Raw genomic sequence first — 24885 nt, forward strand, 5'->3', positions numbered from 1 at the left:
TTCTTTGACGTTTACAAGATCTCGTTCGCTTCCCTAATGAGCGGGGCGCAGGGGAGTAACGAAATGATGAAGCAAGGAGGCGGATCAGGGCAGGGAAGGGACACGAATGGCTCGCGAGGCTGTGATCCCACAAAGCCGGCTTCCTCCTCTCTCCGGCCAGGAAAGCGGCGTGGAAAGAAAGTGACCCTGAAATCCTGGCCCTGCAGTCGCGGCGCTGCAATAGCCAGGGCGGGCTGGGCAGTGCGGCGAGGGGAGGCAGCCGCGGGGGGAAGCGCCTCTTTGGAGAGTTGGCTTTTCCTTGTCCTCTGCCCCTGGTTAGGGGGTTAGTGGTTAGCAGAGCGCTGTGATCAAATGCTCAGCATTTTCCCTCTCGCTGCATTTCCTAACGAGCCGGAGCAGCCCGTCTCCCACCGGCTCCGCGCGCCGCGGGGGTTTCGGGCGCAGAGCGCCGCAGCCAGCCCCCCGGCGCAGCCTCGGCCGGCGCTTGCCTGCTGGGCAGCGGCTCCCCCCAGTTCGCTGCGATTCCCCGCAGTGGGGTCGCGAGGCCCTGGGAGCCCCCCGGCCTTTATTTGTTTGCAAGGGGGGCAGAGCACCAAACCAACCCCCCCCCCCGCTCCGGCGGCAGCACTTTGATTTATTGCTGCGCCTTACACACACACACAAATAAAATAAAATAAAAAGTAAAAAAGGGGGTGGGGGGGAAGCCATGGGACCTCGCCCCAGTCTGCAGCAACCCCGCTGGGAAGGTCTGGGTTGATCCTCATCAGATGACATGGGGGGGGGGGTCTCACGCAGGGGGCAGAGCCCCGATCCTGCTCCCCCTCCAGGCACCGCCGTCCTTGGGCTCCGGGGCAGGGGCTGCAGGGGTGCTGCCGCTCCCGGCCCGGAGCAGGGCGGGCAGGGGCTGTGCGGGGGGCCCGGCCCGGCTCCGCTCCCGCACGGCCCCGCGGGCCAGGCCGGGCCGGGCCGGGTAGGAGCCGCGGGGCTAACTGGCGTGTCCCCGGCAGAGCTGCTGGAGGACCTGTCGGAGAGCCGGGAATGCGTGAACTGCGGCTCCATCCAGACCCCGCTGTGGAGAAGGGACGGCACCGGCAACTACCTGTGCAACGCCTGCGGGCTCTACACCAAGATGAACGGCCTGAGCAGGCCCCTCATCAAACCCCAGAAGAGAGTGGTGAGTCCTGGCCTCCCTGGCTCCCCTTGAGTGTGCACTGCCTCACCCAAGGCAACTCTCCTCTTCCGTGCCCACAGATGTCACTGGAGCCAAGTGCCAGTAGTTGCCCCAGGAATCAGAACTTGTGGGAGAGATGATCTCTTTTATTAGACCAACTCGATTTTTGCAACAATTTTTTTAAAAAATCTTTATTTGCAAGCTTTCAGGCACATGCACCCTTCTTCAGGCATAGAAGAAAAGAGTGTAAAAGTTCTCCTATTTAGAAATGAAAATAGTTGCCCCAGCGTGTCAAGCTCCTGGCTCAGAGAGTGGCCCAGTTTCTCGACAAGCAGAGATTTAGTTCAAGGCAACTGAAAAGCCCTTTTACCTCTGGCAAAGGTGCAGGCAATCCTGCTTGAAGCCAAGTTACCTGGTTGTGCTCTAGCTAAACTACGAACCACAGTGCTCTTTCTGCCCAGCACCTAGGCCAAAAGGTCCCTGTTTTGCCTGCAAGTCAAAAAGCAGCTTTTTTGCTGCCTTCCCCTTACTTCATTTGGCTTCCCTCTCTGGCTCCTCTTTATGCCATAATTGACTGGGGAAATAACCCTTAGCCCTTTGAGCTGGTTGCGTGTAGACTGGTTATAATTTGGCTTTTTAAACTGATAAGCCCTGACAGTGCAGCCTCACAGATTTTATTAAAAAATATGCCCTGAAAATACTGGAAGTTTCAATGATTTTTTTTTCAATTTCGAAAATAGTTTGTTCAGGGAGCTAAGAATTCCTGAAGACCAGCTTTTGTTTGCTGCAAATTCATTTCTTGGGAGAACAGGGACATTTTATATATCATTCAAAGAAAACCAATTGTTTAAACAATGATGATAGCCTTTGTTTTATTTTACTCCCCAAAATGAATCGAAGTTTGTCTGAGAAATAGACATTGAAAACCAGGGGGAGGGAAATAAATATTAAAAACTAGAACCCCCATTTATAACTCAAAGCTGGCATTAAATAAGAAAAGAGAACACTTAGCAAGGGAAGAGTTGCATTATATGTTTAATAAAACTGGGTGGAGAACAAACATATAGGAGAATACTCTTTTCAATAATGGCCAGTAATGGATTAGTTATAATAAATCATACTGGTAAAATCCAAGCTGATGTTTGGATCCTTGTATGTGGGAAGTGTATCAACCTGATCAAACTTTCAAGAGCCTTGCAGCCACCCCAGTCTGTCTGTGTGTTCATAGTTCAGTAATATAAAAAATAAATCCCCTTTTTAAAAAATTAATAATGATTCTATCACTTTCTCCAACACTTCACATTACTGGAAGAAAACAAGCCAATGACCTTTCTAGAACCCCACTTTTTTCATCAGGTCAACATCTGTTTAAACCAAAGGATGAATTTAACTCAGAAGTTAAGTATTGGATGCCTATTTTTGAAACTGATTATTTAGCAAATGTCAGTAAGTAGGGAACAAAGACAAGACACCGAGCCATTCCCCCAGTTTGTGCCTAATGTCTGACCTCCGCTGGCTTCAGTGCTATGGCATCGCACAGATATATGCCAGCTGGGCATCTGGGTGGTGAGATTTCTGATCAGCTTCATTTTTCCTTTTTGGGAAGGGCGGGAGATGGAACACAACCAGACTGCAGCATTATTTCATTTTGACACGACAACAAAACAAACGCTTGCAGTGTTCTAAGAAATCTCTTAATAAGCCATTTCTCATGCAAGGGTCCTAATTGTATATTGAGTGTGATTGTATATGCACAAACTTGGAAATAGGTTAAAATGGAAAATGTGGTGATAACGATAAGCACACTCAGAGCACTGTCCTGCTTTCGCGTAGGACCATAGTAAAATTCCTGAAGCAGAGTAGCTATTTTAGTTCTTTACTTTTATATTTTTTGTAAATAAAGTAGTTTATATGCAAGAACAAAACAAATAATTATAGCTGTATAAAATACAGAATAAATTGAGATGTGTAAGTACATGAAAATGGAAAGTAAAGGAAAACAAAAAGAAAATTGAAATAAGGTCTAACTATGTGAATTTTGTAATAGTATGTCACTCACCAAGAAAGTAAATGCAACATATGCTTTGGGGTCAGTTCTTATCTTACAGTATTCCTGTTGAGTTCAGTAAGAATTTTGTCTTAAGAAATGCCCAGAATTGGGGCCCCCACACTCTTTTATTTTCTCTTAGTAATTAACATGACAAGAAGTTCTATTTCAATGCTATTAATTTAAAACTTAAAAACTATGTAAGTATTTAATGCCAGTGTTGCAGTCTATACTACAGCCTGGGAATTTTTTTTTTCAAAATGTGACAAGTAACTTTTATTTATATAATTCCCAGCTGAGACACTTATATTTAATTTATAATTCTCTTTCTTAGATACAAAATTACAGTTTACTGTTAAGTAACATGAATGGAAACCTAACTGTGGGTCTGAACTTCTTTTTATTCTCAGACATTTTTTTTTCCATTTGGTAGGTGTCTCAGTGGTATCAAAGGTCACCAAATATATCTCGCAAACCAGCAATAAATGATTCCAAATGGAAGGGTGTATCCCCACCTAATTAGTTCTGCTTGTGAGCTTTTTATTTATGGTCATGACAGGATGTATGTGGTTCTCTGAAGCTCACTCTTCTATGCAAAATTGTTCAGCTTGCAAACACATAACTGCACACCGATTTTTTGACAATGCAATACTTTGCAAAATAACAGATTTATGAGGTAGCTTGAATTCCTTGCTTGTGATGAATGTAAAAGAGATCACTTGTTACAGGAACTTTTATAACCCATTCACCTTCATTTCACATGTTTATGAGGACTGGCTTCACTTATGATATATAGCCTGCAGTCATAAAGCTCTTTGTTATATGGCCATTTCTGATACAGGGTTGCTTCATCTTGGCTCCAAACTCCACTAAAGAGTGTCATAAATGCCTTGTTTGTAAGATGGACCTTGTTGTCACACATAGATTTTCTGATTTCTTAGAACATTAAGAGAGAAAGATCTGTTCTGTAATTCACATTCCTGAAGTTTGTTATTTTTTACTTGGTGATAATTTTTTAAAAATTTTTTGCAAAATAAAACACTGATGTACATACTCAGGCCCTTTGATATCCACTCCCTATTCCTTTCTTTGTCAAAATAGAAATTTGCTATTCTCAGCCCTTCAAGTGAAGTTCAGCACATGAAAATTAAGCTGTCTTTTCTGCTTTTTACAGAATCGCTAACATACTACAAAATTCCTTTTTCACAGCTGTTGTGCTCATGTGGGAAGGTGATTAAAAGAAGCTGATTTTTTTCACCATTACGTTGTAGTAGCATGTTATGAGGAGGGAGAACGGTTTGAAAGTTCTGTAGAAGAAATTTGTAGACTTTGGCCAGTTTTCTTTTTATGCAACTCTGGCAAGAGGCTTTCATATTCACCTTGTCAGAGAAAGTGAAGGTGTCTGGTGGTCTGAGCATAAGACCTCAGATCAGGGACTTCGGAGTTTTAATTTTACCTTTGTGATTGACTTATCTAGAACTTCAGACATCTCATAATCTCTTCTAATCAATTTTACAGTCTATAAAATGACTATAATAACTTAATTTTGGGCTTTAGTGAGACTTTATTAGGCCATACTGTGAAGCAGCAGTAGAAAACTAATCGTTATCCTAGCTGCATTTGCAACAATGCATTTTAAAATCTAGTCACTGGTAGATTCCCCTTTTCCATGCAAAATATGTAAGCACTGTGTTTATACTGTATTTGTTCGCTGATTTTTGTGTTTACTCATGCTTGTCTCTAGCCTTCATCAAGGCGGCTTGGTTTGTCTTGTGCCAACTGTCACACCACAACCACCACCCTGTGGCGTCGGAATGCAGAAGGCGAGCCAGTATGCAATGCCTGCGGCCTTTACATGAAACTTCATGGGGTATGCAGCCACTTCAATATTGTCAGGGGCTATTTCAGTCTATGTCTGTTTAATTACAGCCCGATGGATGTAGTATGGAACTTCTATTAACTTCAGTGTTCCAAGTACTATCAGGAGCAAAGTCTAAGACCTCATGGAAGTCAATGACAAAGCTTGACTTTAATGGTGTAGAGTCGAAGTCTAAATAAGATAGCTTAAAAATTCCATTAATGCGCATTACGTTGAGTTATAAGAAAAAAACTACTTATCATATAATGCAGGAGACAGAGTTGCTTATAATTTTTCAGTGAATTAAGAGCATTTAAAGTGTTTGGAGGTATAGCTATACTGGTATAATTTTCGTACTGGCAGCTCCCCTCCCCAATAGAGATGCAGCTTACATCAGCAAAAAAGATATAATTGAAACCAGTTCCCTGAACAAAATAAGCTATACTGGTAAAAGAATATTTTTCACACTCCAAATGCATATACCTATGCTGGCAAAACTTTTGGAAGTGTAGACTGAGCCTTAGACAAATAATAATGTTGCAAGAAGGTAACTGTACTTGTGAATATAATGGAATACATTTAGGGCTAGACCTTGGAACCTCTTATGCATTTGTGGGTAAAATTACATGCTTGCACAAGTGTTTGAAGAATCAGAGTAGCAGAATTTACCAGTGACTGGTCCAGTGTTTGGGGTTTTTTTCCGAAGAGATTATTAAATCACGGCTGTAAGCACTACAGTCACAGCAAGTACAGTCCTTAATTATATTTTCAGCAGTTTGTATTCTTAAATATATTAAACTTAAGTTCAGTATTTTAAGTATGTAGTTTCCACTTAAAGGGCATGATAATTATGCCTGTAATGACCCAGAATACAAAGCAGATATTTAGGCATTTTTTCTGTATAGAAATAAATTTGAATATCATATGTTAATGCACACAGAGAACTACTTACAACAATGCCTGCTAAGTTAAATATGCTCCTGCTTTATAAATACTTATTCAGAAGCCTGATCTATACAATTAGGTGCCAGTAGGAACAGGCACAGGCCCATCGTAAGTGGCTTTCCCCACTTGCATACATTCATTTCAGGACCAATCCGTAAAGCATTACAATTTAACCCGGCTGTCCTTTCTCAGGTAAAATGGCTGATGCTAATGAGCATTTTGCTTATCTGATAAATGAAGGCTTAGGCCTTTATGGAATCTCTGCTAGAACACAGGAAACAGTAGTCATTTTTGAATGATGAGATTTGATGTAATCTCTACAAAATAAGACTTTAAAGTGGACAATTGCAACTGATTTTCCTGGTGTCATAATTTGACTTTATATTATAATTTGATTTCTTACGACTCTTGTTCATGCAAAATTTTATGATCTGTGTGGATTTCTTTTTCAGGTTCCTCGGCCTCTTGCAATGAAAAAAGAAGGAATTCAGACTAGGAAGCGAAAACCAAAGAACATAAATAAATCAAAGGCGTGTTCTGGTAAATATAATATGTTAAGATGATTGGCTGCAAGTTTTTTTTTCATACTGGAAAATATTTGTTTTTAATTCCAGCTACTGCCGTTTCAGGTAACAATAATAATGCAGTTCCTATGACTCCAACATCCACGTCTTCTACTAACTCAGATGATTGTAGCAAAAACGCCTCTCCAAGCGCACAATCTGCAGCCTCAGGGGTAAGTGATAAAATACTATGTGCATTGGTAGGCAAGCAGGTCACTGTGTAATATGTTATCTCAACTTTTATCTTATCTAGCAGTACAATAATCTAAACAAACTTTTCAGTTTTGTTAGCTGATACTGGAACAAGATTTTCTGAGGAAATTGCATATAAATGTAAACAAGATGACAAGCTGAAGTACTTTACAAACCTCTTAATTAAGATCTATATAATTTTTATTAAGTTAACTAAAGCTTAAATCAAAATGTTCTGTTTTCAAAGTTTTGGTTGTTTCATTTTAAAAACACGTTTTAAGAATGCATGACATATCGATAACCTCAAAGAGCATTTGTGCACATAAAACAAATTCATTGGATACAGGCCTGTGAATATATATATAAATGAAAATACTAATACTTCCATCTTTTCTAAAAATTTTTAAAAATATGCACAAGCCTGTGTACACATGCACACCCATAATTTTATGCTCCCTGTAAAAAGCAGTAAAACTCCATCTTGTTTTTGTATGGATGCAAGAAGATTGGATTTAAACTACAGTGTGCAATTAAGGCATGAATTCAAAATGCACTGAAGTCTATAGAAAGGCTCCCGTTCAATTCAACAGCAAGATTAGGCGTTTACAATCTAATCAATCCTACAAATTGTACCATACCTTCTACTCTTGTCCTTCTACTCTTGTGGCTTTAATGGCAGTAGGGGAGGTGCTCAGCACTTCATAGGATTGATCCTATAAGTACTTTCGGATTGTCCTTGGTTTTTTCAATTTATTTTCACCATATATCCAAAAGGTCCTCATACTGATGCATAAGACCTCAGTATTGCCTCTGGTTAATATTTGCAAGAGTGAATACTATATATAGGTGCAAAGTAGATTCATTTATAACCTCTAACATTTATTTATGTATACACATATACACACTCCTTTGATCTGTGCCTTTAATCAACTATAATGTTTATTTAAAAGCTGCCCTACTGTTACGTTTGCTGCTCCTTTATTAAGGAAAAGACTGTTGTTTATTATAACTATTTTTCAGTGTCTTATGTCCCCCAGTGGAAATTCCTTCCAGTGGTTTCTTTCTGAAATACCTAATTTCAATTTAAAAAACAGACAAACTCTAAAATGCCCTTTTAGCAATTATAGTTTTTAGGGAATCAGTTTACCAAAAAGCTGCTCAGCTTCGGAGGCACTGGATTTTTGGTTCTGATGTCATCAAACAAGACTATAAAAAGGGCCTGTCTTAGACATGAAAGAATTCTGAGAATCCAATAAAATAAACAGAGCACATCAAAGGGAGGGAATTCTGAAAGTGAAACGTTGGTCTAAAAATGAAAAAAAAGGGGTCGGGGAAGCTTCTGTCTCCTTTTATGTCCTTTCTTTTCCAAGATATTTGATAAGAAAAACTGTGAAGGGTTAAATTCACTTGTTGTGCACATGGATTACTTAAAATAGGATTGCTGTTTTGTGCATGGTGACCAGGAATAGTAAATTTAAAGCATTAGCTAACATGATACCACAGGATTACCTATAAAAGTATGCATTGTATAATAATAACATTAAATGGTGTGGTTATTGGTAAAAGCATACAGTAAAATCACAAGTTCTACTAATTTAGGCAAAAGTGAAATCGAACATGATATGTGACAATACTTAAAAATCAATCAAATAAAACAATATAAAATATTAGGATGAAAAGTTAAAAACAGGGAATTCTATTTGATTTTGGCCCTTACTCCTTGTGCAAATAGTGCAAACACACCTGCAGAGTATAGGACAGGTTGTGAATTGCTAGGGAGGAGCCAAATTGCATGATAATCAGATTTGCACCACGATCAGAATTAAAAGCTTGACCCTCATCAGTTGTATTGAAGGCAGTTGCACTGGGGCTGTGGAAAGTAGAGCTCATTTAAATAACTCCTCCATTTCCCACATGCCATATTTTTCTCTTCTGGTTCTGCTTTTGGTCTTTTCACCAGACTGTCCCTCCACGTAGCCTTCTCAGGGTTGAGCCTTAGACCTGACAATCTTCATTTTATTTTTTATTTTCAATTGCATAGACTGCTGTTTCTGGAGTAGAGGTGTAAGGGTGGAAGGGCAGTTTGTTTCCAATCAAATCAGATGGCTAGTTAGGAGTTGTTACCAACCAAAAGGAATGTGCAGCATCCACAAGTCTTCTCTAACTTACAGCAAGGACAAAACTGGTTCAAGGGCATGATTATACCATCTTTGCGCTGTGCCCGGGTTTTGCTGCCGAGAACCATGTCTTATCTACCCAGTCCTGCTGAGAGCAGGACAAATTCCTGAAATAAAGAAATAAGTCACCTTTGGCTGCTGTGAACATATGCCAAGAAGAAGATCCCAGGGTAGAGATCTGGAGAGCAGCACTGAGGCACGCTCTTTAAGATGGGTATGCTGACTCCTTTCTAGCAGTAGGCACACACGGGAGCGAGTGGTCAGTGTGTTGCTTTGGCAGGGCTCCCAGATGTGCCATGGTGGTGACTTAGACTATTCTCTGTTGTCCTTGATTTTCTGCTTCATGCAAGAGGAGGAACCTTCTTTTACTTCCTTGGCTCCTTTACTAGGGCCAGAGATAGTCTGGCCTTTTATATTAATATGTGCAGAATTGCTAATGGTTCTGTGACCTTTTCCCTACCCAGACTTTATTCAGTTGGTCACGTAGATATAAGTCATTTGCTGATTGTCTCTTGTAAAAAAATATATATCAGAGAGGGTGGAAAATGTGCGCCATAAAACATGCAGAACTTAGAGCTTTATCATAGAAAGCAGACTTGTGGGGACTCATGCTGACTTCACTGGGCATTGTATGAAGTCTACAACAGTAAAAATACCTAGTAATCATGAATACCCATACTAAGAATCGAATGTTTGAAGTTGCTGGTGCAAGGGAAGCATGCTTTCTATACCCTTGTCCACTCACTCGTTCTTATAACTTTGCCTCTTTTAGACCATCAGTATTTAAAGTGTGAAAGGAATAGGACAGACTCGCAGATAAGAACAGAAGGCAGTGTTCTTTATAACATGATCCTGTTGCCCTTGATAAAACTTGGAGCTTAGGGGACATTTATGACATCTATGGACGTAGGCTTATTCTTGGGATTGAAGTACTGAACATTCTCAATGCTTAGTGGAGTCATTTGCACTTCAGGGCAGTAAGCCCTTAATCTGATAATTTCCTAAGTATTTTTGTATTAATACCTAAACATTGTACCCCGTTTTACTTTTTTTTTTTCAAGTTAATTTAGAGTTGACAGTTTCACAGTCAGAAATTTGTTGATAGAACAGTGTGTCAGACACTGACTGTACAGACTTTGTGTGTACAGCTAGGATCATGCCTAAGGGTGCATTGTGCCTGTTTAGTACTTTGTCTCTCCAGCAGTTGTCAATTAGTGACAATTGCACTGGAGATACCTTTGTACTGTGGACGATTAGACACTGGAAGCTCAAATCAGCCATATAGTCTACTAAGCTCATTTCATGCAAGTTGTTGTGCTGATGCTTTTTTTTTCCCTTGACCACCCTAATCGTTATTCTTTGATAAATAGAAAACGGGCAAATTAATGTAAAAAATACATTGGGGCAAAATATGATGACGTTTTGATCAACTCTTTCCTAAAATTTACAGACATCTTGTTATTAAGTGAATCAGAAGAAATGAATTCCTTTACTGGTACAAGAGTAATTTATTATGCCTTTTGTGGGAGGCTGCCAAAAGAGTTCCTAGCAATGTGGAAATCTAATGGAAATGAATTTCAGCAGAATTTGTGTTAGCAGCATTCATTTTCAGCCCTACCTTTTCTATTTCCTGTACCAGTGATAGAATGGGAGAGTGGGAGAAACATTTAAGTGTCTCTTAAAACCACACATTTATAAAAGGAATTTTACTGGATGCTAGTTTTGATACAAATTAGATAGCAACCTAATTGTTATGTTTTAGTTGAAGATTAAAAATTTAAAAGATATGATGAATTACTAGGGGTAGACACAAGTGATACTATTTGGATTCAGCTTTCAGTTTAGATGCGTTTGGATCTGAGACTTTGGGTAGTCCCATTGCAAAGATGGGAGTGATTTGTAAAATTCACAGCAGGTTTTAGGATTGAACTTTGGCCCTTCCTTTCTGAGGAGCAGAAGAAATGAGTTTCCTCTGTTATTAATATAGAAAAAAATCTAATGACCTGTTATATGAAGTTGCTGTTGTTTTCATAAAAGATTTTTTGAACATTGAGAACTTACTGCACCTGTCTTATGACTAGCCACTCTCTTGATGCCCCCTAAACTGCATAAGGAAAATGCTGCAAACAGTGATATGCCAACATCCACTACTATGGAGTATGCACCTTTTTGTCTACATGCAGAGGCTGCAGTGGGCACCATTACAAGCAGTACTCTATTGTCATACCAGGACTGAAGGCAGTGTGAAAATCCTATAAAGTCTGTTCTTTGTGGCAGTAAGATGGAGCCTTCACAAGTCAGAGCTGTTGCAAGTGAAGACACAGCAACAAGAGGGAATAATATCCTTTCAGAGGGAATAATATTTTTTTTAAATAATATTGTGCCCAACCATTGTTTGGAAGACTTGAAGGATGCCCTAAACACTGTTGGAAGAGCAAGTTTGAGCCTTGCTGCCCAGCCCATGTTTGCAGATGATACGGGGGTGGCTGAGGCCACAGTTTTTCAGACATAAGGACATGGCACATCCTCTTAATGGCATGTGTAGCTATGTCCTGAAATTCTGTCCCTTAGCGCACTGAATAGGAATCTTGTTGTCCTAATGGGAACCAATGCACACAGTAAATGGTGCACTGTAAAAGTGCTAGGGTTTAGGTGCTGTCCTTTCTATCTGTTTTTCTTTTCCTTTTGGGGCCAGGAGGGAGCATGCAAAACAGCCTCTTCTGCCTAATCACACTCCCATGTAGCACATGGCATTTTTTCTGTTACATGCTAGTATGCTGTGTTCTCTCTCAGGCCTGGAGGAGCATGTGTTCTCATTTTCATGGGACCATGATTTGGCCCTGTATTTCGTTTTACTTTACACTCCTGTGACAGCATTTTATTAGATTTAGATTTTACATTTAAAAAATAGCAGGCCAGATAATGACCTTACTTACAGCCCCAAGCAAAGCACTGGCACTTAAAAAATAATTTTTGTTTATATGACCACGTGTGTTTATTATATATTATCCATTAATCCATATCACTTTGCTTTTATAATGACCCTAGGCAGCCAAAAATGGAGCCAGCATAGGGCAATTTAGAATTCTAGATACAGATGTTGTTTTATTTTATTGGGTTTTATGCAGTGGAAATCAGTACAGAGTTTTCTTAGCAAGGCCATAAAAGTAAATAGCATGATCATGATCATATATCTTATCATGAAATTAGTGCCAAATTCTGCAAAAAGATTTAGGACTAGATTAAAAAATATTTTGGAGATGTAATTCCCTCTACTCCCTTTGCATCCACTCGTTCTGTGGTTAGAATGGTTAGGACGCTCATTTAGGATCTGGAAGACCAGAGTTCAATGTTCTCTTTTGTCAAAGAGGAGGTGAACTGATGTGTCCCATAAGCATGTCCACACCACCACGTCATAGGGTCCAGTGCTGTATATGTTTCTTTCTAGCCCTTATGTTGACACGAATTCACAATTTACAAAGTCACTTAGGACAAAATCCAGATTGGTAAACTGGACACCTAAATGATACTTAGGCAGAATTTAGATGCTTAGTTTGCAAAAAGGGATCCAGAATACCCTCACTCATTTGGCCTTGGAGTTCATTAGATGCCTACATTTCAGACAACAAAGTTCTCTTGGCACCTAAACTTGGGCTTCTGTGGGTTCAATGTAAACGATATTATTTTAACCCCAAAACATGATGAGAGGAGAAGGTTCCCACCTTTTGCCTGGTCCAGCTGCTTCTTCTCAGGAGAGACACCCTAAGCAGTAGACTACAAAGTGGTCTGCTTGAGGTTACTTTCCATGCCTCCTCATGAAGCTGGACAACTGGCAGCCAGGCATGCAGGAGGTATGGGGCCAGGAGGAGCATGGGAAGAAGCATAACTTTGTAGCCATGTTGTTGTGGTACGTGTAGATCATAGAAAAGTAGGGCTGGAATGGATCTCATGGGTGCATCCAGATGTGCGTGGACATTTGGTTTCCCAGGGACAAGTAGCAGCAGTACACCTTGCACCACTGCTGCTTGTCCCCAGGGAACACCTGTGTGTGCCATGCACGCTTTGGCACATGGCAAGTTGCCCCAGGTGGGGTACAGGAGGCTCAGGCCAGCACAGGGCTAGCCCTAGCAGCCTTAGCTGGGGTCCTGGGGCCTCCTGGGGCTGCAGCTGCAGCGATTCTGTCGCGCAGAGTCTGGATGGCAGCAGAGTGCAGCTGTGGGCGGCATGGCTCTGCTGTTCAGCAGCATGTGCTGGCTGGGCGTGCACTGTGCCAAGTTTTTTTTCCCTACAGTTTTTTTGGACCCCTGGATATCCAGAGGTCAAAAAAACCTGTGGAAAAAACCAAAAAAACACTGCAGTGCATGCTTGGGCAGTGTACCTTTGCAGTACAGAGAACACTGGACTGTGTGATATGTGGTGCTGCAAACAATGTTTGCAGAGCCACATATCTCATGACCACGCTTGTCTGGACACACTCCATGAGATCATCTGGTCCAGCCCCCTGCTCAGGGCAGGATCATCCCTGACTAAACCATGCCAGTCAAGTGTCTTATTTAATCTGCTCTTGAAAATTTCCAGGGATGGAGTTTCCATAACCTCTCTGGGTAGTCTTGACCACCTTTATAGTTAACAAATTCTTTCTAATCTCCAACTTAAATTTCCTTTGCTGCAGTTTGAGACCTTTGCTCCTAGTCCTGTTCACTGTGGCCACAGAAAATAGTCTATCTCCATTCTCTTTATAGCCACCCTTCAGGTATTTGATGGCTGTTATTAAATACCTGCTCAGTGCTCTTTTCTCCAAACCAAATAATCCTCGTTCTTTCAACCGTTCTTCCTAACTCACATTTCCCAGATCTCTAATTATTTTTGTTTGCTTTAGAGTCTACTGGACTCTTTCTAAATTTGTCCACATCTTGAAGTGTGGGCCCAAAAGTGGACATCGTACTCCTGGTGAAGCTTCACCAGTGCTGAATAGAGCAGGAGAACCACTTTCATTGGTTTGCAAGTAATGCTCCTATTAACATACCTCTGTATACGGTTGGCTTTTTTTTCTTTTTTTGCAACAAGAGCACACTATTGGCTCATATTCAGCTTCAGGTCCACTGTAACCCCCAAGTCATTTTTTGCAGTACTGCAGCCTAACCAATCATTCCCTAGTCTGTGTATGTGCGTGCAATTATTCTGGCCCAAGTGCAGGATTTAGCAATTCTCATTGTTGAATTTCAGCAGATTGATTCTGGATCACTTCTCCAATGTATTAAGTCATTCTGAATCTTAATCTTACCCTCCAGAGTGTCTGCAACTCCACTCACCTTGGTGTCATCAGCAAATTTGCTAAGTGTGCACTCATTCCCATCCTCCAAATCATTAATGAAAATTTTAAACAGTACTGGACCCAAGACAGACCCCTTGGAGATTTCACTTAATACTTCCTCCCAACTAGACATTGAGCCATTGATGATTTCTTGAACACAATGATCCAACCAGTTATGTAGCCACCTTACAGTACTTGCATCTAGTCTGTATAACCTTAGTTTATTAATGAGAATGTTATGAGAGACAGTAGCAAAAGCCTTGCTGAAGTCAATTGCATCTACTGCTATCCCCCAGCCTACAGAGCCTATTATGTCATCACAGAAGGTAAATGAGTTGCCCAGTCACAACTTAATGAATCCATGTTGGCTCTTCCTGATCACTGTGTTCTTCCTAGGTGCTTAGAAATAGATTCCTTATTGGCCTGCTCCATGAGCTTTCCAGGTAACCAGGTCAGACTGGTGTGTAATTCCTCATATCCTCCTCTTCCCATATTCTCATATTCCTCCTTCTCCCCTTTCTTAAACTGCTTTTGGTTTACCAGTCATCCAGGAGTCACCCTACCTCCATGAGTTCTCAAAGATGATATCCAATAGTATCTGTATCTAATTTGGCCATGTTGAATTGAAAGTACTGGTAAAACAATGCTTCTAGTATCAGCTGTTGGGATTACTTCTGTTTTTATACAGTGACTGCCTAATGTAAAATCATAGAGTCACAGGCAATTAGGGTTGGAAGAGACCTCAGGAGTTCATGTAGTCCACCTCCATGCTCAAATCAGGACCATCTCCAACTAACATCCCAGCCAAGGCTCTGTCTAGCTGGGTCTTAAAAACCTTCAGGGATGGAAATCCCACAGCCTCTATGGGTAGCCTGTTTCACTGCTTTACTACTCTCATGTCTAACCTAAACTTCCCTTGTTGCAACTTGAGACCATTGCTCTTTGTTCTGTCATCCGCCACTGAGAACAGTCTAGGTCTATCGTCTTTGGTAACCACCCTTCAGTTAATTGAAGGTTATTATGAATGGTCTAGATGGCCTGAATGATATAGAGAGCCTTCTGCCCTGAGTTCCCTAGCCAACACGATACAGAGAGTTATCTCTTGTTTTTTCTCCTTTTAGCTCCATGACTCTTGCAGTCTTGGTTGCACTGTAATACCCCTTCAGCAGGAGGGTCAGAGGGTGGTCCTGCCCTGACATGAGAAGTGAGAGATTGAGTTTGAGTCCCTTAGGCTGAAGAAGGCCTAGAGCCCAGGCTTTCCACTTCCCAAGTGATTGTTATTACCACTATTATGAAAAGAATTCCATCTCTAGTCAGTTAAATGCTTGTTCTCAGGAAACAGATTGATGCTCTGGATACCTCACTGATGGAGATGCCTAAGGGGCATCCCTGAATGCCTAAACTCCAGAGAGGGTTGGAATTTCAGCCAAGTCTTTCTACTCGGTGTTTCCCACTAGTTAATTCTGGGCAGCTCGTTGACCATCGCGGATTCTCTGAAGTGCTCTTTGGAGGTGCTTCTATCTAGGGATTTGAGGCACCAACCTTCATTTCTTTAAATCACCATCTGAGGACCAAGCACATACATTTTAAGCAGTACAGTGCTTAAATGGAAGGGATTGATTTGTCTATCTGGATTTTGTTCTCAAATGGTCACTGAGCCAAGGAGGCACTCGTTGAGAGAATCTGGAGCCTAGTAGTTAGAATATTCAGCTAAGAAGTATGAGAGTTGGGTTCCAGTATCTACTTCAGTAAATAATGAATTATTTACACAAAGTGGGATGAGGTGAACAGGAGAGCTTGAGTGAATCCCATCCCTGATGGCCTGGTGGTTAAAGCAGTCTCATAGGTTGAACTTAGGCTTGTGTGAAAAGGGACGTATTCAATTCAGATTTGGATTCAGCTGATTTGGAGGACAGTGATTCAATTTGGAGATTTGAAACACTGTCCCAAATTGATTCAGCTGAATTGGCTTCAGAATTCAGCACTGACTCAAAGAGATTTGGAGATTTGGCCATAGGCTATAATGGGGAATCACTGAAATACCTATAACTGTCATTTTTTGGCAGATTTGGATGAAAGTAGCAGGGATGGTAGCCTCTTCTGAGGGCATGAAGCCTGCCAAGTTTCACAGAGATAGGTGCAGAGGTTTCTGGGAAGCTGTACCTCAAGGTGCTTACAAGCAAATCTTGTGTCATGTGTGACTGTGTATGTGTTAAGGCACAGTGGGAATGAAAACAGCAGGGATGGTAGCCCGTGCTGAGGCCATGAAGCCTCCCAGGTTTCAAGGAGATAGGTGCAAGGGTTTCTGGGAAACTGCACCTCAAGGTGCTGACAAGCAAAACTTGTGATAGCCTGTAACAGGGGCGGTGCTCAGGCAGGAACAGCTCACAAAAGGCACAGAAAGGCTGTAGACTGAGGCTTATGTCCTGTTTCTACGACCCTCCCCCAGAGCACTGTGATTGAAAGGGGACTCAGGGAAAGATCACAGTCACTGGCAAGCTACAGATGTCAGATGTCTTTCCCCCACTGCTCCCTCTCCCTCTTCTCAGTTTTTGTTCCCCTGAAAGACTGCCTTCCAAATCTCCAAATCTCTGAATGTTTTCTGAATTGATTCAGAGCCTCTAAATTGATTCAGAGGTTTTTTTTGGTGTCCTGATTTGATTTGGATTCGATGATTCAGCCTCAGAATTGGGCCGAATCTTCTCCAAATCAAATTGGTGAGCGAAACTTCGTACACCCCTATTTGTAGTCATCACTGGTAGAGGAAGGCGCTGAACCCACCCATGGCTCTGACGATCTCGTGGAGTATCTTAAACATAGAGCTTTGGGGTAATGGGTGGAGAATGAGTGACATTTGCTCCCCTGTACATCTCATAAACCTATCCACCCCTTTCCTTTGCTTTTCTTACAGGCCTTCACAAAACTGCTTGTTTTGGGTTGACAGGAACATTCTCTGTTGAATGAAATGAAGCATTTAAGTTTCAGTGAGGAAAACAGAAATAATTTTGGGATTATCTAAAGTAAATTTTTTGTGTTGATTTTTCAGTTCAGCTGCCTAACTAAAAAATAATTTTTTTGCACAGCACTAGACAGCGGTCTTGCCATCAGCTTGTCATAACCACACTGGAATGTTGGCTCTCTTTGGAAATTAATGAAGTATTATGTTGTTATAGTATGAGAAGAGATTAGACTACATGTAAACCAACACAATTTTAGTATAAGCAAAAGGATTAATAGGACCAGCATTAAATTATGACTTTATATAGTGATAAAGTCACTATATCAACCAGAATTCAGTTTTTGCTACTTAATTTTTAACTCAATCATTGTTAAGGCAAAGTTACATAGGAAAAGGAAGTGATGATTCTCAAAGAAAGTGCCACTGACCAGAAGGTGGGAATGGGGGCTGACAGGCAGGACACTGAGAATGGAAAATTAAAGGAACCCAACTGTCTTTACCAAAGCATGCTTTAGGAAACAAAGAATCTTGTAAGCATGTGTTGTATAAATAAGGGTTACAATTTAAGCCACGCAAAGGCATAGTAAGGGAACAGGAAGCACATGATTTGTCAGCAGAGGCTTATCATAGGCCAAGCCACAATGCCTAGAATTTGGATAGAACTTTAGATCTTTCAGGCATTGCAAAGCTTGCTGCATGTGCACAGCCAGATTGGGATGTGAATGCTGGTATGTTTAGTGTCCCCCCACAGTACTTTGCGCTATGACACAGATTGGCTGAGAGTGGACGATAAGCAGGGCTCTGGATTTCCTGTTCACCATGGAAAAACATGGATTTTCTCTTTTAAAGGAGAAAACCATGGATTTTCCCCTTTAAAAGAAAAAGCGCATGGGAACCTGCAGGTTTCCCTTTGCAGGCTGCCAGCGTTCAAGTCTGCAAGGAGCTGCTTGGGGCTGTGGGGAGGGCAATTGGAGGCAGGGAGCACCATGTGCATGGTCAGGGGCAGGGCACTGGCATATCAGGGATGCTCAACACCACGAAGCAGCAGGGGGGGAGGGAGGGGGACATGGGAACAGCTGCCAGCTGGAACTACATCCTAGGAGCAAAGGGGCCAGGGGGAGCACTCATTTGCTATGTTAAAAAAAACAAAATCAAATGCCAAAATATAGGAATTTAGAACGTATTATATTATAAAGATTGAGGAATGGCTAGGCATCCAAATTGCTTTAAAATTGTAAATATATCCCCCCAAAATTGTGTTCAACTAATATGTAGTGGTGTTTCATTTTAATTACAGAAAAACACAGAATTGAGGGGTTTTCATCAGAGAATTTGGGACATTTAAACAGAAAAAGCCAGGATCCCTGATGATGAGGCACAGGGGCTGCGGGACCTTGGCTCTGCACCCCAGCATGCTGGCCAGCGCAGCTGAGTTAATGCATACATTTCATAATCTGCTGCTGGTCTCAGTTTTAGAAGCAGATAGCTGCCTGTGAGAGTAGGGAAAGAACTGTGCCTGGATTGACAAACCAGGTTACTTCTCACTAAGTAAAATTTGCAGCTGCTTTAGTGTAAAGAGTGTGTGTATTGGTGGATGTAATTGGACTGATATTTCTAGTTTTTGCCTTTTGGAGAGACTTGCTTTCTGTGTCCCTTGAATTCATCCCATAAGACATAAGGCATAGATATCTGTGGTATATCCAACACTGAGCACTGAAGTGGTTAATTTTTAGGCAGATAGCCTACCTCTAGGATTTGCAGCCCTGAGTTAGATACCTAATCTTTTACAATGCCTGGGGAGACTCACGCTATTCATGGAACTACCTTAGCTAGCCAGTAGGAAATGATTGTGACAGAGGTTATTTTAAACTCCACCTCTCTGAGGTTTTGGGAGCTTTTTTTGTGGCTGAAGGGCCGTGCCAATCTCTGATTAGGATTCAGAATTGTGAGGCTTGACATCACTCACTTATGCCAGCCCTCTCAGTATGAGTCACTGGAGCAGAGAAGGAAACTCAGCTCTTCCCTCTGCTGGGTGAATGACCTTCCAAGTTATTCAACATCCTTTCTGAAGTATAGATGCAAAATTTAGACTCAGAATTGTAACAGTAATACTACAAACTCTTCATAGAGGAGGAATGCTACCTCTAGCACTTTTTGATGCCCTCTTGCTTTTATGTATCTGAGGATTTGTCTTCACAGCTACAGCATGGGGATAGGATGACCCTTAACTTGTCTTTGTAGAAGCTGTCCAGCATGGCACTTTCATTTGTGAGACAGAAACCATGCTTCTGAAAACTGCCCAGTTCATCCTAAAAAGCCTAATTTGTTTTTCTTCAAGAAGTCACAGTTTGGTTGATTATTAATATTATTGCTGGAGTTCAACAACAGAAAGGAATTGGTTATATTTTATTAGCAGGGTCAGACCTATGACTGGAATGAGTTGGAATTGCTATTTGCACTCCTATGCCCATTTACGCCAGCTGGAGAACGGGCCCAATAATTCATTTCTATTGTTTTTTAACTTAGTTGTGGGGGGGAGAGGTGGTTAGCAGCAGAGATGTTTACTTATGAACAGACCTGAGTAACCTAATGTTTCAGCCATGCCCGTTTTGTACATTAAAGCTTATTTTCCATGCCTCAGTTTGGAACCTGCCCAAATTGACTTTGACTTTGTCATTCCATTAACTGGGAGTGGTTTCCAGAGCCAGCTACCCTGCCCAGCCCCCTCCTGTGTTGGCTTAATTAAGGAGCCAGGCCCAGTCTTGGTCTGCCACTGATAGGAGGTCTCTAACAGGAAATGCCTCCACATTCTCCATTCTTGGGTGTCTGAGAGAGAGTTAGCAGATAATCTGGAATGGAAACACAGACCAGATCTCTGAGCTCCACCCTTGTATAGAACTGAATCGGGGAAAGAGTGAATTACTTTTTCAAAACAAGTATTGAGGAGCTTTTTCCCTGCAGGAATAATAGTGGTAGGGTAGGGTGAATAGGAACCTTTAAAATAATTTCTGGTGTTCACAAAGTTAGATAAAGTGTGTTAAGTTTGCAAATAATGTTTTCCTGAAATGTTAACTCCCCCACTCCCTCTCCCCCCTGCAGTAGATCCAGTCTCTTTTAAAAATGTCTTTCTTGCTAAAGGGAAGATTATGTTATATATTAGGGATAAAAGATACAGCTACTTCAAATTCTAGACTAGTCAACAACCATTACAAGAGGGCTATAAATAAGTAAACAGAAAGTCCTGTGGAGGAAAGGATATTTTCATGGATCTTTTAAATCTTGTTTATCCTTTATTTGGCAAGATGATGGGCTCTAACTGTGTCCTGCTTATATCTCCAGGTCATTTAATTTTCTGCTAGGAGTACAAATGAAGAGGCAAGATGAACTTCTTGTTTTTTGCCTTGCTGACGCTTGTCTACTTGTATCATAAATGAGACCACTAACGTTTTACATTGCTTGCTGAAGAGCTAAAGAACGATAGTAACCTTTGCTTCTCTAATGACAAAGTTAGATTGGAACCAACACATGGCAGAAAGGCTCTGAAATACAAATCCTGCAGACTTGCCTAATTATTTTTACATATACAAAATTCCCAGGGTTTCAGTGGACACTTTGATTTGGTGCTTGATTTGGCTCTGTATCGCACAGCCAATAACATCTGTATCTGGACTTTTGTGACAGCAATGTAGGAGCAGTGCAGGCTAACTAGGGTGACAAAAAGAATAACTAAATTAAAACAGAATCTAAAGTATTGTACTATTGAAAATGCTCTGCAAGCCACATTTGAAAATGGCTCAGTGGGAGCTTATGTGAGTTTCCTGTCTCTTATCACAATGTCAGCTGCTGTAGTTTACAGTGATATCATATTTTGAATAGCCATCAGATATTGTACTGTGGTATAGACTTGCCAACCTGTTCTTTGTACCTGCACAATTATGCATTGTCCCACAAATAAACATGTATACCTTTTCCAAGTCATAAAACAGGATTTTTTTTAAAGAAAGAAAAAAGAAATATAGCTAAATAGAATTCAAATATATTATTAAAATTGTTTGGAAATTTCTAATAGAACATGTTTTCCATCGGAAAATTTGCCATTTTGATAAAACTGAAACTTTTTAGAAGAGCATGTCAATTTCAATGAATTTCACATTGGGGAAAAATTGGGGAAAAAACATTTCAATAATTTCAAAATATTTTATTTTGACACTTGAGGCATAGAACCTTTTTGGTTTTTCATTTACTCTATTTCACAATTTAGTTTAGCTTAATGGAATGAAACATTTTAATTTCTCAAATCAAAATATTTTGAGAGACCCAGAATGAAAGATATTTGGAAATGTTATTTCCCTAGAAATTTTCAACTATGGGTGTGTGTGTTCCAATTTGGAATGAAAGAAAACTAGAAATATCTGAAATTTTTTGTGGAAAGGAAATTCCAGCTCTCGATCAGCTCTATAAATTATTCATAAAATGCCTTTTCAGCAGGGAACAGGCTTCTGTTGTGAGGAAAACATTGCGAAATGTTTGACTGAGACCAAGTAAATAGACTTCTTAAAAGTTTCAGGGATAGCATAAAATCTGTCATGAAGTTTGCTGTATGTGCTCATAAAATGATGATGGCCACTCCAGAAATATTTATAATAATAATAATCAATTTTTGTTTTGTTAATAAACAGATCAAACATAAAGGCAGAGTTAAAATAGCACATTTTTTGTGTTACCTATATGGTGTGTTGGTGATCAGGTTTTATTTTAACCTGAATAATCTTTTTCTTGGAGAGTTAAAAAAAATCATTCACTTGTTAATCCCTGCTGGCTTCTGTGATTATAATGGATCACCTTTTTTGTTATGTATGGTATGGGTATGGAAAAAATGAAATTTTATTTGGGATAAATTTGTTCCTGGGGATGGATTTTGTTACAGTTGAGGAGACTTACAAAGCACAATTGGAAATAGCCTTTGAACAAATTAGTAGATGTTCATGAACACCTAAGAAAATCTCTTATTTTTATATATGAGAACTGCTAGTTTGGCATAGCTCCAGATACCTATTCAGGGGTTTTTCCCTTTGTGTGAAATGATTGGATTAAATATGTATACTTTTCACTTAAAGTATACGGTTTCTGCAGCCACACTGTAGAATGTTCTATTTTTTAGGGATTTGGTCCAAAGAACATTAACAAGTAAATTAAGATTTAAAGCTAGTGTATCCACGAGTTAATTTTGTATGAAGTCAGCTCTTAAACATTTCCTTTATCAGGTGAAATGTTGCCCCTTTCTCTGTCTGGCACTGTAAAGTTTTCCTCTTCAGTGGATCTGCTCAGCTTCATGGAAAAATAGATTGTTTTGTCTTTACGTCTCTCCCATTTCTCTGTTAAAATTAATGAACTATCATATATTTTTATAAAGAATTTTATTTTCATGTCCACCATGTTTCCCTAAGGTTTCTCTCATCAATTTAGCTCTTTAGGGCTACGTACAGATAGTCAAAAAGCCTGTGGCTGAATTGATTCAATCATCACAGGTTAGTCTAAGCTGGGTAGACTGAACCGAGAAGCAAGTGAACAGACATTCGCTTTTGATTTCAGAAATGCAGCCACATGCCTGCAGTGGTCCAGGCCAGAAGCCAGGGGCCACTAGAGCACACCTCCATACTCAGCTGGAGCAAACAGTTTGGGCCAAGGCTAGTCTGTCCACCCTGTGAGGTGGGGTTTGAGGGGGAGCTGCAAAACATCCTGGGATGCTGGGGGACTGTGAATTAACTTGAATCTGGAGGGGATCTGGGACAGAAATTCAATAAACCAATTTAACCTAAATAAGTTAAGTCTGATACTACACCCATCCAAGTTTGTCTTAAACTGGTTTCAGCCATTTTGAAAGTGGCTTATGTGCACTGAACTTGTATTGTGTTACAAATTTGAATGGGTTTCTGATCACTTTTACTGGTCTATGTGTAATTTCTGTCCCTGGCCTATAAGTTATAGTGGGTAGGGTGTTTTACAATATCTGTGCCCACTGAGAACCTGCTGATTCTGTCTCACTAGGCCACATCCATCCAAACTTAATGGTGGTAGCAGGGATTAGAATAAGACATTCTTAGTTAAAAAGTGTAGAATTAGAATCTATTTCAGTTGCCAGGGGTGTGGCGCTTTTGAGTGCCTAATTTTTGCAATACGCAAAAGAAGCCTTCTTCTCAGGAAAGACAAAACGTATACTTTCTGCAAATTGGGGCCCTTGTGCTCAGTTCCCAAAAGGATTGCAGTGGTCAGACCCCCCAAAATTGGCTACTGATTCCATCCAGCAGGGGATCATGGTATACTTATGGAAACAAAGGGCATGTCCCAATGAGCACACATGTGCAGGGGCACATGTTTCCCATGGGACAAATAGCAGCAGCACATATTTGTGATGCTGCTATTTGTCCCTGGGCATATCCTTGCACGGCACTCTGATGTATGGCAAAGTGACCTTGGTGGGATTGGGGAAGCTGGGGCCAGCACCTGTGCTGGCTCCAGCAGCCTCCCCTGGAGTCCTGGCAGCCTTTCAGGGCAGCAGCAGCACTGAGCCAGCTGCTCAGAGCCCGGCCAGAAGAATGTGGCTCTCACCAGCCAGGCTCCCTTTCTGATGGCGGATGCTGCTGCTGTGTGCACCACACATTTTTTTTTAGTGGCAGTTTTTTTGACACCAAGATCTCCCAGTGACAACAAACCCACCATACAACTAATTAGCAGCATGGTGAATGGGTGCACATGTGCCACATGTAGTTTGTATTGCCTCAGACTACTTTGAGGTGCTTCAAACAGCAAGTGCATGCTCATTCAGACGTACCCAAAATAGCTCCTTACAATCTACCTATGCTAATTTTGATTTTTTTTCTGCTTGTCCAACCTCTCCCTTTTTTGTTACATTATTTCCAACTTTTGTAAAAGCTAATCATACAGAGGCGACCTGAGCAGGGTGTAGGGCCAGGGGCAAATCAGCCTGTGGGGCCCTGTGCCTGGACGTGAGGAAGCCAGCGGTGGATTTGGCATCGGAGTGGAGGGGCTGGGGTGGCGAGCAGCCAGATGTGAAGCTGGCGGCAATGCGGAGTCACCGTGCCGCTCCGTCTGGGTCTGTGGGGCCCTTCAAAACGTGGGTCCCAGGGTGGACGCCCCAATTCGCACCCCTTCTCCCCTCCCCCTGGGATGGCTCTATGTATAATGTTTTCCAAATACTAGTATCACTTGAGCTGAATAGTACTGATGTAAAGAAATTGTCTCTTATATACTGAAGGGAAAGAGCTGGCTGACCCCTAGGTTTTTTCAGTTAGAGGTTTAAAATGTAAAAACAAGAGAAGAGCTAGCTTTGTGTCTGTTGAATCATGCAGTGGAAAACAGACATCTGTGCAGCACTCCTGTTTCATAAATCAACTAATTGCATCAAGGCATGGCAGGTGAACCTTCCATGGAAAGGTTAGTTCAGATAGTAGACAGGAGTCACTTTTAAATGGTAAACAAAGCTACCTAAACACATATGATGTTCAATGAATTAACTAATAATTTAGCTGCATAGGTGGTAAATGAGCTAATAAAATATGTAATATAATTCTATGTTGGAGTCCAAGAAGAAGTGTTAAAATAACATTTACCATTACATTTGGAGTAATTTGTATAAGA

At 41.0% G+C, this 24885-nt stretch overlaps 1 protein-coding gene across 1 annotated transcript in view; it reads left to right on the top strand.

The window, feature by feature from the left end:
* GATA6 (GATA binding protein 6) overlaps window positions 1–24885 on the top strand; it is a 31967-nt gene that overhangs the window by 455 nt on the left and 6627 nt on the right. The window contains exons 2-4 of the mRNA XM_019526181.1: window positions 4963–5088; window positions 6474–6561; window positions 6651–6757. Of these exons, the coding sequence (XP_019381726.1) occupies window positions 4963–5088; window positions 6474–6561; window positions 6651–6757 (321 nt within the window). The remainder of the gene's footprint in view (window positions 1–4962; window positions 5089–6473; window positions 6562–6650; window positions 6758–24885) is intronic.

The sequence above is a fragment of the Gavialis gangeticus genome, unplaced genomic scaffold, assembly GCF_001723915.1.
Source record: "Gavialis gangeticus isolate Ggan-Ray unplaced genomic scaffold, GavGan_comp1, whole genome shotgun sequence".
Taxonomy (NCBI): Eukaryota; Metazoa; Chordata; order Crocodylia; family Gavialidae; genus Gavialis; species Gavialis gangeticus.